This window comes from Spea bombifrons, chromosome 1 (assembly GCF_027358695.1).
Source record: "Spea bombifrons isolate aSpeBom1 chromosome 1, aSpeBom1.2.pri, whole genome shotgun sequence".
Classification (NCBI taxonomy): Eukaryota; Metazoa; Chordata; class Amphibia; order Anura; family Pelobatidae; genus Spea; species Spea bombifrons.
The window spans coordinates 121,307,482-121,319,653 of NC_071087.1; the positions used below are offsets into that span (position 1 = coordinate 121,307,482).

The following is a 12,172-nucleotide window of genomic DNA, read 5'->3' on the forward strand; positions in this document are numbered from 1 at the left end:
GCACATTGCTTAAAAACAAATGGACAGTCAATTCTACTATGTATTTTACATTGTGGTGATACAATATGTGAATTTTCTAGTTACTCACAATCTATTGCATGCCCTTAAAGGGGCACTCCGGCCATCGCATGCACAATGTGGTAAGATAGGTTTGTGGTGTCTCCCTTGCAAATGCAAGCATCCCCCATATGCATTTGCCCCTTTACATACTATATGCTTACCACTAGTCAGCTCCAGCACTGACTCTCCGAACCCCCATGGGCAATCACCGAAAGAACTCCTGTTTATTTCGATGGGATTGTTTTTTTTCCCCTAAGCGCGTGCTTTTTTCTTCAAATAAAAGCACTTAATTATGCATTTATGTTTAGTGTGGATGTTTCTTTCGTGAAAATTAACCTTTTGGCACAGTTGCCTTATGCAATAAGATACTGCTACAGAAATATAATATATGTACACACACAAAAATGAGTTGTAATCATTACCCATTATATGCAGTATTTATATCCAGTTGTGGTTTAAGTAATTAAATTTAAAAAAAAACCAGAAAAAAACAAACAAAACCTACAAAAGTTGCAGGTAACTGACAAATTACTGTGACTACAAAAAATGTATATTTTTTACATTGCATACGTGGAAATTCAAAACTGAAATTGATTTCAGACCTTGGGAGCTTAAAGATGGCTTCCCAATGTTTCTCGGTCATGTTTTTGATCTGGTGGACTTCATCCATGACTAAGTACTTCCACCTCATCTTCATGAATGCTTTGTGGCCTTTGAACAGCTGCTTGTAGGAGGTGATGCAGACATTGAAGTAATTTGGCTCATCCCATTTCTGTAAGTAAAATGACCATATGGAAAAACACCACGTGAAATTCAGGTTAAAAACCAATTATTATCCCAATACTATTTAGTTGCAACACAAGATTACGTTCTTACAGGCTCTTTATCAGCAACAATAGCTCATTTGATGGCATGTTGTCTTAACTAATAACTTTCACATTGTTCTACCTGTCGCTTTCGCCTGAGTTCTCTTTGGCTTCCAAAATACAGGAGAAGCTTCAGAGCTGGACACCAACGTTTGAACTCCAGCTCCCACTTAAGTAGCTTGCAGCTGCGCACAACAATCAAGTGTGGACCCCAAACTCCTGAAAAATAGCATGAGAAGTCTTAGATCTTGAAACAACTCAATGTTTTGGCAAATATACATATATATATACATAAATACTTCACCTTCTTTGCTGGCAAGATGAGCCATTAGAGCAATAACCTGTACATTCTTCCCAAGCCCAGTTTCATCAGCTAGAATCCCATTAAGGTTCTTCTTGAATTGCTTTGCTAACCAATCTAACCCAATCTGCTGATACTCTCGAAGGCTTCCATGAAGGAGGGGTGGAGGGCTTGATTTCACCTGTGGAGAATTTTTTCGTAAATAGTCTATATTTTCTTTAGCTAGGGAACTAACTTATAACTTTCATTTACTTCTTAGAAACCTGTAATTGGCACAGACACGTTTTATAGAATATAAGCAAGTTTCAACTAAAGTTACAACAAAACATCATCTTTATAATCCATATTATTTCAGGACACAAGAAATATCAACAGTTAATAGTTTGAGTTCTGTGGGGACCGACTTACTGTGCATGTGATACGCGAGCTGCCCCTGGGCAGTAAGAGTTCTGCAGCAGCTGCCACCTCTGCAATGTCTCGGCTGTTCTTCCGTTGTTCCATATTAACACCACCTTCGATGTTGAGTAGGGAATCAATCAAAACCAGTTGCTTCTGTACACCATCTAACATATAAAAACAAGGATCACAAAAACGTACTGGAAACAAACAGACAAACATTCATAGTTCTAAATCAAACACCTTTGTCAAAACATTACACTTCGAGGCAAAGCCACAGGGCAATCATACTTCAGGGGTTTTGGGTTAACTTTGCAGGGTTACGCGCATCTAAAATCGTTCCACAATGACTGTCTCCATTTGTATGGCCTTCACATATATTTTGCTCCAAGCAAGTATTTTGGGATTATTTCTTTTTAATATTTTTCCCTTTTTAAAAATTCAGATTTAAAAAACGCTCACCAAACTTCACTATAAAAAAGGTACCACAAACATCTTGAAACCCTCTTCTATGGGGCCATAGAAAATGCATTTTCGTTCTAATTAGTGTGTAATTTACATATTAAGCATTTTTATCTTTGATACATTATGTATTACTCCCAGGAATACAGAATTTATCAAAGGGATAACAAATACTCATTTACATGCGTGTGGAGTTTAATTTTAGGTATTGCAGGAAAAAAAAAAATTCAATCTAACTAAGCAAGTGACATTTTCATACCATCATTTTCAGCTTTAGGTGTGTCTGCTTTTTTGATGGTTTGCGAACTAGAAGGGCCCTATGATGGGAAAAGAAATACAGATTTTATTACAAATTATGCAATATACAGTGGCTATAAAAGGTGGAGGCAATCAAAATTAAAAGCTTAATCAACAGCTTTCTTCTGACAGGTTGATTTATATAAGTCAGAAGCAAAATACAAATTCTCACTCTCTCTCATATATACCGGTATATAGGAGTTAATACATGCTACTGAATCCTTGAGCAGTATATCACAACTCACCGAACTTTCATCACCTTTCACCAATATTTCTGCCTTGTCTTCACCTAAAATAGAAAAAAAGAATACTATTAGGAATGTAGAGGTTTTATCCAATAACTTATTTTGGTTGATATGTTGGGGTATACCTAGGAGCTCTCTGGCTCCGGCTACCCTGAGCAGCCCCCCCCCGGATGCGGGTAGGAGGTCCTGCTGATCTTGTGGAACGCGTCATTTTTGGAAGGGAAGTGGGCAAGGAGTGCTTCAACCCAGACTTTCCCCAAGATGACCCGGAACTTCACCCAGAGAGTTTCCAGGTATGGTTGGCAGTTATTTAAAAATGAAAATACATGAAAAGTGCTCTTATTGTGCTAGGCCAGAGGCTCCAGGGTGAGATAGCCCTATTGCAAGGCTTATTCAAAAGGCCAGTCGGGAGACCAGAGATCTCACTTGTAGCCGGCATAGCATTCCATAAGGCTGCATCAGTACCATAAGGAGGATGAGAGCTGGGATAAGACATTGTATCCTGGCACTCAGCAAAAGACAGAAGCGTGGAGGGAGATGCCAGCTGGGGTGCTGCGCTGACTCAAACACAATTAAAATAGGGCACTGGATTAGAATCACTTTTGTACATAACCCCTGTTGTGTAATGTCAGGTTATACGTCGAACAACTGATGGAGGGTCACCGGCACAGACAGGCACAAAGCTTAGTACAAAAAAATATAAGAATACAGGTACCTTTCAGTGTTCCTCTCTGGGTGCAGAAGACTTTCTTCCTCTTTGTCTGCAAGTCCACCTGTAGCTTTATCTCCACCACCTAAAATTGAGATAGGGAATACTTGAAATCCAAGCTAAGCAACTTTGCAAATACGTTACTAGAATCAAGCAGTTTAAACCAGCAGTTCAGGACACAGTTCAGTACTTTCTCCCATTTCTTGCACCAATGGACAGATTATTGGAAAAGAGATTGCACTGCATACGTTGCTCTTACTTGTTCAATGTTGTACCAAAAATGCTGTATTTCTCGAGCTGCAAACCATGCAATACGTCTCAGTCGCTCTTCATTCTCCTTCTTGGCTCTAGCATCATTCTGTTGTTTCTCCTGCCAATATCGTGCAGCGGTCCTGACCAGCTTTAATAAATAAATGAAAGCTTAGAGAGGTATAAATCTCATGGTATCTCTCACAACGGGAGACACACATACATGTAAATGTAATACACATTTACATGCGAACACATAATAGGTATCTCCTCTAGTCAACTCCTTCTCTGACAGGTAGGCAGGTCCCTCTGACATTAAAAAGAACACAACCGATGCAATCTTTTTAGCAGCCAAAGGAATGTTTCCACAGAATGCTTCACTTTGCATCAGAATTGCTTTTAATACATAATCCAAAATATATATATTCTTCCATATTACCCGCAACAAATTTTCCTAAACACCAAGTTTACTAATTCTCCAAGAATAATAAAAGGAAAATATGATTGCACAAGTAGTACAATCATACAAAAAATAAGCTGTTTTGATGTAGTCCTTTAACCCTTTCAGGTCGGGGGTTTAGAAAAAAAAATACTATTTTGCATATGTTTTTTGTTTTTGTTCTAGTATGGTTCCAAGTGCAGTACGGCTCGACATCCTTTTGGGGATCTGTCATACATTTTCATACCAGTGATGTCATGGCGTCAGCACAGGGCTCCCAATCAATTTTATTTATATTTCATTATCTATCCTTATTTATTTTTCATTTCATGGAAGGAAGAGAGACTATGTGAGCACCGTTACACTCATTCAGTTGGCAGGAAGCCAGCTGTCGATAGGCCTGAAAAGGGTTAAAAAAAAAAATCAAATATTTGGTCCCTTCAGAAAGAAGCTGGCCATTTTGTTGCTTTATCCCTCATCTGTTAAGCCTCTGTAAGGTATTGTAAAACAAAAATTAGCCCCAAAGATGCTGCCAGAAGGCTTGTGAGATGCATTGAATGAAGTGGGTCAGTGTTTTGCGGCTGTTATGGATATCTTTTAGTGGATCACAACATGCAGTGGGTTAAATCTGGATCACCCTCTCAATGAATCAGATATCAATGGCGGACTTGCAGTGAAAATCTTTTTTGTGCATCTTTGCCATTACATAACTGTAGTAAAAATGTGATACATACTATTTAGTTTATGCTTTAGCATCCTACAAAAGAACAAAGTTACCAGTACTGATAACATATAGTTCATTTTGTTTTCCTTACTCTAATGCACATGCACACCCACATCAACTTATTAAGCACAGGAAGGTTAAACCGATATAAATTGCACTCCTAATTCTAACTCACGATACCTTCTTAGCACTGGCAACTTTCCACATCCTCTCCTGGGCAAAGTCTGCAGCCATCCATTGCATCTCTTCCAGCAGGTAATCCCAGTGAGATTTTGGTCTGGAGGCTTCCTGCAGTTTGGGCAGCCTCCTCAGGGACCATAAACCTTCCTTCCTTAACTCTGCGATGCGTTGATGGATGTGACTCTCCTGCGGGACAGAGAGGAGTATATTGTGTCCTTGAAAAAGCTTATTATAGAAAAGAAATCATTCAGTTGCTGGAAAAACCCAAGTCCAATTAATGCTTTATTGTTCTTACTAACTATGCCCAAGGCTAAATACTAAAGGGTTACCGTGATTTCAGCTCTTTGTGATTTGGTGGCACTTAATAATTAAAAGGTCACAAGAATATTAAATATGTAATGTGTCTCCATAAAACAAGTACTTCTAATTCCTGCCACTGGTCACTAGATTTGTCATTTTTTATTTATTCCTGTTCTACATGTCAGATACACCTATATAAAATGATTTTTTATTTAAAACAATGTATATGTGTTACAGACATACTTTTAGGTGTACACCACAGGAGCATTTTCTATTGTCCTTTCAATTGATAACAGTGTATGATTGCTGTTCTGTGATTAAGCCTTTTTTAGTACATCAGATAGTAGGAGGTGAGTATTATGAGAAACTCCATGCATGTGGTAAACATACATATGATCCAATAACAAGGGAAGGTTTCAGCTGATTCCAGTCTCAACGTATTAAACAAATGTATACAACAAACATGGATGTACATGAAGAAAAAAAACCAAAAAACTTGCATTTGTTTTACCTGCTCTAGTGGTTTAGGCACAGGGACTTCTTGTTGGACATCCTCTGAAATCAGTGCCATATTGTCCTGAGGTTGAGATTCTGTAGAGCGAGGTGACCTGCTGGCACCAGGGGATAATATCCTTTTAGGAGAGACAGCAGGGGGTATAGAGTCTGAAGCGCTGGCTGGCGTAGCAGGTGACGAAGGAGCAGCATACAAAGACGCAGGATCCGAACCCTGTGGCAAAATCACAGTAACAATCTATTTCCTACTAGGCCAATACAATGTGACCGTGATCACTGAACTTTTAGGCAAGACAATCAAAAATACTATTCAACATATTTCATCATATTTGTAACAGAAAAATACTTGATTTGTGTAAAGAATAAACTATGTATTACATTACTGGAGAAAGAGTTCTTTAACATTGCTATAACCAGCTATCTTGCTGTACACTGAATATTAATCCCATAGATGATATAGCATAGATACAAAATTATTCAGCGATGTTTATTTATGATTTTGAGTACTTGTTGTACTGTGTAATCACTATTGGTGCCAATACAGTTTATCAATTAAAAGTGACATTTTAAACACTGTCCAATATAAAATTGTATATTTACTTTTATTTTATAATACGTACAAGGTTAAAGGCATTGTTGACAGCGTTCTTAATTGCAATTGCTTATTTTTAACCACTAGGAATGCTCGGAAATAAAACTTGGTAATAAATGTAAATTTCCCCAGTTGCTTAACGAGATTTTTTCCTATCACTGGCTTGTTGCTTCTTCAGTCATTTATACCACTTAGCTGGTGACATCACCTGCTATATTTAGAACAATTAGCATGTATTGATTTAAGGATGGAGTTCCCAGAAGCATTATGATGTGAAAATGCTTCTCGTGGACTTGGTTTACAGTCAGACATCAGATATGTTTTTTTCCTCCATTTTTCCTACCACTTAAAACCGTATCTACGATGTTATTGAGATACTAGTGCTGCTTAACAAAAGAACCCTGTGATGCAGCCCCAACCCTCCCGTTTGTTACTGTAAATGAAACTAAACGCCACCACCTACCTACTGCAGATGCAGATTAACTAGTAGAGCACCCTGATGCTGCATAGTTATGACCATTTGATAGTGCACTTTAACTAAACATATGAAGATAAAGATAAAAAGGTGCTTATAAAGCCCTTGTACTATGTAAAATCTTTTTAGATTACATTTAACACTAGATTATGACTATTGCATGTCTAATGAACACAGGGCATATTCACTTTCAAAAGAAATGTATTTGAATAGAGGTTTATGAATGCCCAGCGGGTTAATTTACGACATGGCTATTAGACAGCCAGCTTTGCACCCCTTCCCACTGCATGGTTTCTAGCAGGGGGACAGCGGTTCACTTAACCTAGGTGTCATTATTAAAATAAGATGTGAAGGAATGACAACCCTGAGGGGTCTCAATAACTTCACCATTGCTGGACAAAATCAAGAAAGGGTATATATATATATATATATATATATATATATATACAAAAAAAGTACACTTATGATAAAAGGGATTAATGCAACAATTGTGTGGATGTATATATGTGTTATGTTAAGTCTAAGTTTCCTTCCATAATGTAATGACCATAAAATACGGTCGACCCCTTAAGAACTGATGGGAATGTCAACAGGGTCATTACAACAAAGGTCTTGCACCATTTCAAACATACCTGTTGGGGTTTTAAAGGCTGGTCAAGCATCATGACCTGAGACTGCTGAGACATTTGGTTTTGAGCAGATTGTGCAACAGGAATGCTGGAAGTTTGTGTTTTTCCCTTGATTTGAGCGTCCGTGACTGGTGGCTGCTGCTGCTGCGTAGGATGCAAAGTGTTGGGGACAAAAGTAATGGGCATTTTCTGGGACTGTGTTCTGCTCGGAGAATGCAGGCTGGTTGAATTAGGCATTGTAGAAACCTTGGTGGGGTCGCTTTGCCTGTGATTTGGAGGAGCCACTGTTGTCTCAGAGGAAGGCATGCCAACTGCAACAAAGAAGGAGCCCAAAGTAAGAAATGCACCGAAAGACATGTGACACAGGCCGCTACCAGAAGGCACTGTGGCATCTGTGACAGGTAAAGATTTCATTACTGAATATCAGAAGAACCCCCACACCCCCCTCATGGTAAATAAAGCTATATAAATGTATAACTCATCTGACACAGTTCTGCTATTTTGGGTGCATCATCAGTCCCTTTCATCAATGTTAATGATGTTATTGTTAATCCAGGACAGCACAAGCACACCTAAGCCATGCTAATAACCATTCCTAAACTCCAGCATGGAACATTTTGTCATATGTAAATATTACTGCACTTTTGTGAAGCCCTCAGACGTAACCATACCAAGGGACTTCTGTAAGAATCACTCACTTTATAATACAACTGCTGTGGACTGACAAATTGTGTGCTATAAAACAGAGTGTAACTGCAGCAACCTTACCAGTTTTACTCTGTGTTGGTGGGGTCTGAGGAATTCCAAGTGTCACTTTTAGATGATGGGAAGTAGATTCGCTTGAATCCTGCAATGGCTTTAGAGCTGCATCTGAGAAAGTGAGAAATAAAATGACAAAAAGTCATCCACAAACTAGTAATTAAATGCCCCATCACAATAAATTCATGGTAATTTATATGTAACGCGCCATTTTCTTTTTAAATGTTAGCATTTTAAGATCTCTCATCAATATATTTGTACCACTGCAACAAAGAAAAAAAGTACAATTCTGTGTTGCTTCCCAGAAATCAATATATCAATCATAATACCTGCCAATTGCTAAAAATATCAGAATATCGGGACACTCATGATGAAGACTGATCATATTTCAATTTAAGATATATCTACCTTTTCCAATGCAGATACAATGTAAAGCAAGATAACCATGGTACCTGCTTACAGATATATAAGGTCCAACATCATACATTTAAAGGGACACTCCAGCCATCATATGCATTTTTAAGGAGTTCCAGGTAGTCAAATTCACTGACAAAGTCTACGCCATCAACCAAATCCTTAGATCCCACACAGGCATGGGATGTTTTTACTTTTAAGCATCAGCAGCTCTGCAAAGCTATACTTAATGTTAGATAATTGGGGTATTTGTTGCTTTAATACAGCATACTCACATAAAATGCGACATTATTTTAAGTGAATGTTTAATACTCCAATACCAAACTAGGTATTGTATGTTCATATTTTTCCTTCAGGATCACTAATCAATGTTTTATCATAAACGAAGTAAGAAAAATAAGTAAGCAATACCAATAGGAGTTTCCCTTTGCATACTGGAGGCTTGGGTTTCCATGGAAATAGTATTCTCTGACACTGGACTTTCAGGAGGATCTTGAGTCTAGAAATAAAGGCACAGCCATTAGACAGCTGGAAAATATTTGATATGCTATGCTAAAGGAAAAAAACTGCAGTCAGTTAGTGGAACTCAAAGAAGAACAATTGCATGCCCACAAATGTCACATCTTACTTTTTGGACCCAACAACTCATTTGCCCAGTGTTCAGCACTGGTATATATAATTGAAAGTTTCCTTAAACCGACTTATGACAATTTAGTGAAATTTAAATGTTTAGGGAAGGGGATGGAGTGATTATTTTTCAAGTTGATGTAAAATATTTCCCAAATGCCTGGAGTCAAATAATGTGCAAATCCAGCCCATCACAGAAATGTATTCCAGTACAAAGAAATATCAGTCTTACCTGAGTAAGATGAAGAGAGCTCTTGTCCCCTTCTTCCTCTTCTACTTCTGCATCCAAGTCATTTTGCCTGAGATAGTTCTGTAGCTGTATAGTAGGTTTCTTTTTGAAAGCCAAAAAATCCATCATGTTCCCTTGAAAGTATTGTAGAAAGAATAGTTCAATCATATAGTCTTTGAAGTTCTCCTTCAGGGCCTTCAATGTTTTATGGTGATGATCCAAACATTGCTTCCTCATTCGAGCATCTTCCTGGGTTGCTGGAGGAATCTCCTCAAGTTTTTTACTTTGCTTTTTTACAATTGAGGCAAGAGGAAGACTAGAGGGCGCTGGTCCAGCTGCTCGCGATGGACTTGTTGGAGCAGGTTGTGAGGCTATCCCAAATGTTGAGGTCCCAGCCACTCCAGCTATCATGCCTCCAGAAGTCCTATCAAAGCTGATAGTCCTGCCTAGCTGTTGGCTATGAAGCACCTGCTGCTGCTGGATTAACTGACCTTGGATAATACTGCTTATCTGTGGGGGTAGATTGGTAGTTGTTATGTGGCTTGCTCCAGTTGTCACGGGGCTCTGTGATCCAAACTGTACAGAGCCAACAGTCTGTGAATTGGAGTGTAACAGAGTACGTGCTTGGATAGGCGTGGAAGTTCCAGAAGGAAGATGTACTTGTGCCCCCTGTGCAATCTGGGTAATTCCGGTTCCCTCCTGAAATACAAAGTGTCCGGAAGCGGAAGGACCAAGACTGAGCTGCCTAACAATCAAACCAGCATCTACAAATCCACGTGTGGGGCTTTGGCTGCACATTCCCAAACTGGTTCCAGCAGTTGTTGCCCTAACACCTTGTAATGCTTGAATTGGCACAGCGGTGGGTTGAGTAGGGCTTTGGGTCTGGACCTGTTGAGATATAGGGGAGGTAACCTGGATATAGGACGGAGAGCCATGCTCAAACCTTCTTGTTTGGGAGCTGAATTGGAACCCTGGGGATGCAGGATTAGGGAGAGGCAGTGGAGTAAGAGTTATCTGCTGATTTCCTGCCACCACCGGCCCCACATTCTGTAATGTGATATTTACATTCTGACCAGGCACTGGATTCCGGCTCATTATTAGTTGTTGTATTTGGTAACCGGGTGACTGAGGTCCGGGTGAACTGACTGCTGGTGCAAATGTTGGAGCAGGCGATTGAGGAGTAGCCTTTTGACTTCTTTGTTGATCCCCATCATTTCCTGAGGTGGGCTTGGGGGGCTGGGGTTGTGTATCTTGGGAACTGTTACCATGGGGCATTATAACCCCACCAAAACACGATTAACACAATACGCAATCCTAAAATTTAGGAAATTAAGAAAAAGCCAAAGAAAAGAGAAAAGAAAAAAAAAGAGGAAATTGACCAGTCAGTAATAAGTAAAAAAAACAAACAAATTAACACTCCACACCGTAATGTTTATACGAGATTGAACCATTATCAAAATGATTTTCTATAAATAATGTAAATGTTTGTCCCATATAATTAAATTACTCTGTCATATGTAGGCAGATCCAAAAGTTTTGCACATTAAAAACTGGAATTCGGGCATATTAAGCATTTTCCGTAGCAAAAATACCGTAGTACCCTTTAGCATTATGCTTGTTACACAAAACATAAATTCTAACTCAATGTGAGCCAAAGGGTTCGAAATGCATTGAAAATGTTTCTTCAGAGCCCATGCTAATACAAAGCAACCATGAGAGCTGAACATATCCCACACAGGAAAGAAAAACGTCATTGTAAACCCGTATTGTCACATTTCAGACTGATAATTAATAACGATAACTTCCTTTAGTTGTTATAACAGGCATTTATTATTCTTACTAAACTCATAAAATACAGGACTATTATAATAATGCCAAAGACCTCTTTTACCTCTAATCCTCCTGTAGGCACAACGTGGTAAGTGGCCATTACAGACCACCCATATCGAAAGTGCCAATTTTGCTCCCAAAGAGTGTGAACGCTCCAATTCCACAGACTGTGTATAAGACCAGACCTAGAATAATAATAAAATACTTTTGATGTAGTGGCAGTTTACCATATGGCAGTATCAATTAGATGTCCTCTTTTTTTTTTTAACTAATGGATACATTTTCAGTCACAGTTTTCACAAAATACCTTTTTTTTTTTTTAATTATAATTATTTTATAATTTTTTCCCCCACATAATTAATAAATTCCCCACTTGATCGGTTTTAATGGAGTAAGAAGGAAAACGCGAAGAGTTGCATTGGTCCAAGAAAGTATACAGCATTATAGAATAGACCCTCATTCTCTGAGCCGAAGGAACCAGAGAAAACCATTTAATTTCTGAGGCACCTCCTAGCTTCCTTGCAATATCACAGGATCACAATATGTACCAATGTATACATAGTAGAACATTTATTTGTGAGGTTCACAATATGAACACGGTTGGTAAAACATAATAATGGAAATGGAAGCATATGGGATATGCCGTAATGCCAATGTTAACAAAAAAGGACAGATCAGGGATATCGCTTATCTCTTTCTACATATAAACCATACTTGAGGAGAACCAAAGCAGTTACTTTACCAAGTGAACATTTCATTGTATTCACTAATTATATTTTCATATACGATAGGCTATGTAACCCGTGAGTAGATGCAAAGAAAACATATTCCAATAAATTTATCATTTCGAGTATTACTATGCGGACACAACGCAAA

At 38.5% G+C, this 12,172-nt stretch overlaps 1 protein-coding gene across 2 annotated transcripts in view; it reads right to left on the reverse strand.

Annotated features, from left to right (window-relative positions):
* LOC128501892 (E1A-binding protein p400-like) overlaps positions 1–12,172 on the reverse strand; it is a 34,598-nt gene that overhangs the window by 20,259 nt on the left and 2,167 nt on the right. For both annotated transcript variants that reach the window (XM_053471545.1, XM_053471539.1), the window contains exons 2-16: positions 11,358–11,481; positions 9,470–10,780; positions 9,022–9,109; positions 8,206–8,307; positions 7,441–7,748; positions 5,740–5,955; positions 4,929–5,114; positions 3,596–3,736; positions 3,343–3,421; positions 2,628–2,671; positions 2,345–2,402; positions 1,636–1,790; positions 1,231–1,408; positions 1,009–1,145; positions 663–832 (exon numbers count right to left, since the gene is read on the reverse strand). In XM_053471545.1, the coding sequence (XP_053327520.1) occupies positions 663–832; positions 1,009–1,145; positions 1,231–1,408; positions 1,636–1,790; positions 2,345–2,402; positions 2,628–2,671; positions 3,343–3,421; positions 3,596–3,736; positions 4,929–5,114; positions 5,740–5,955; positions 7,441–7,748; positions 8,206–8,307; positions 9,022–9,109; positions 9,470–10,741 (3,134 nt within the window). In that variant the 5' untranslated portion in view covers positions 10,742–10,780; positions 11,358–11,481. The remainder of the gene's footprint in view (positions 1–662; positions 833–1,008; positions 1,146–1,230; positions 1,409–1,635; positions 1,791–2,344; positions 2,403–2,627; positions 2,672–3,342; positions 3,422–3,595; positions 3,737–4,928; positions 5,115–5,739; positions 5,956–7,440; positions 7,749–8,205; positions 8,308–9,021; positions 9,110–9,469; positions 10,781–11,357; positions 11,482–12,172) is intronic.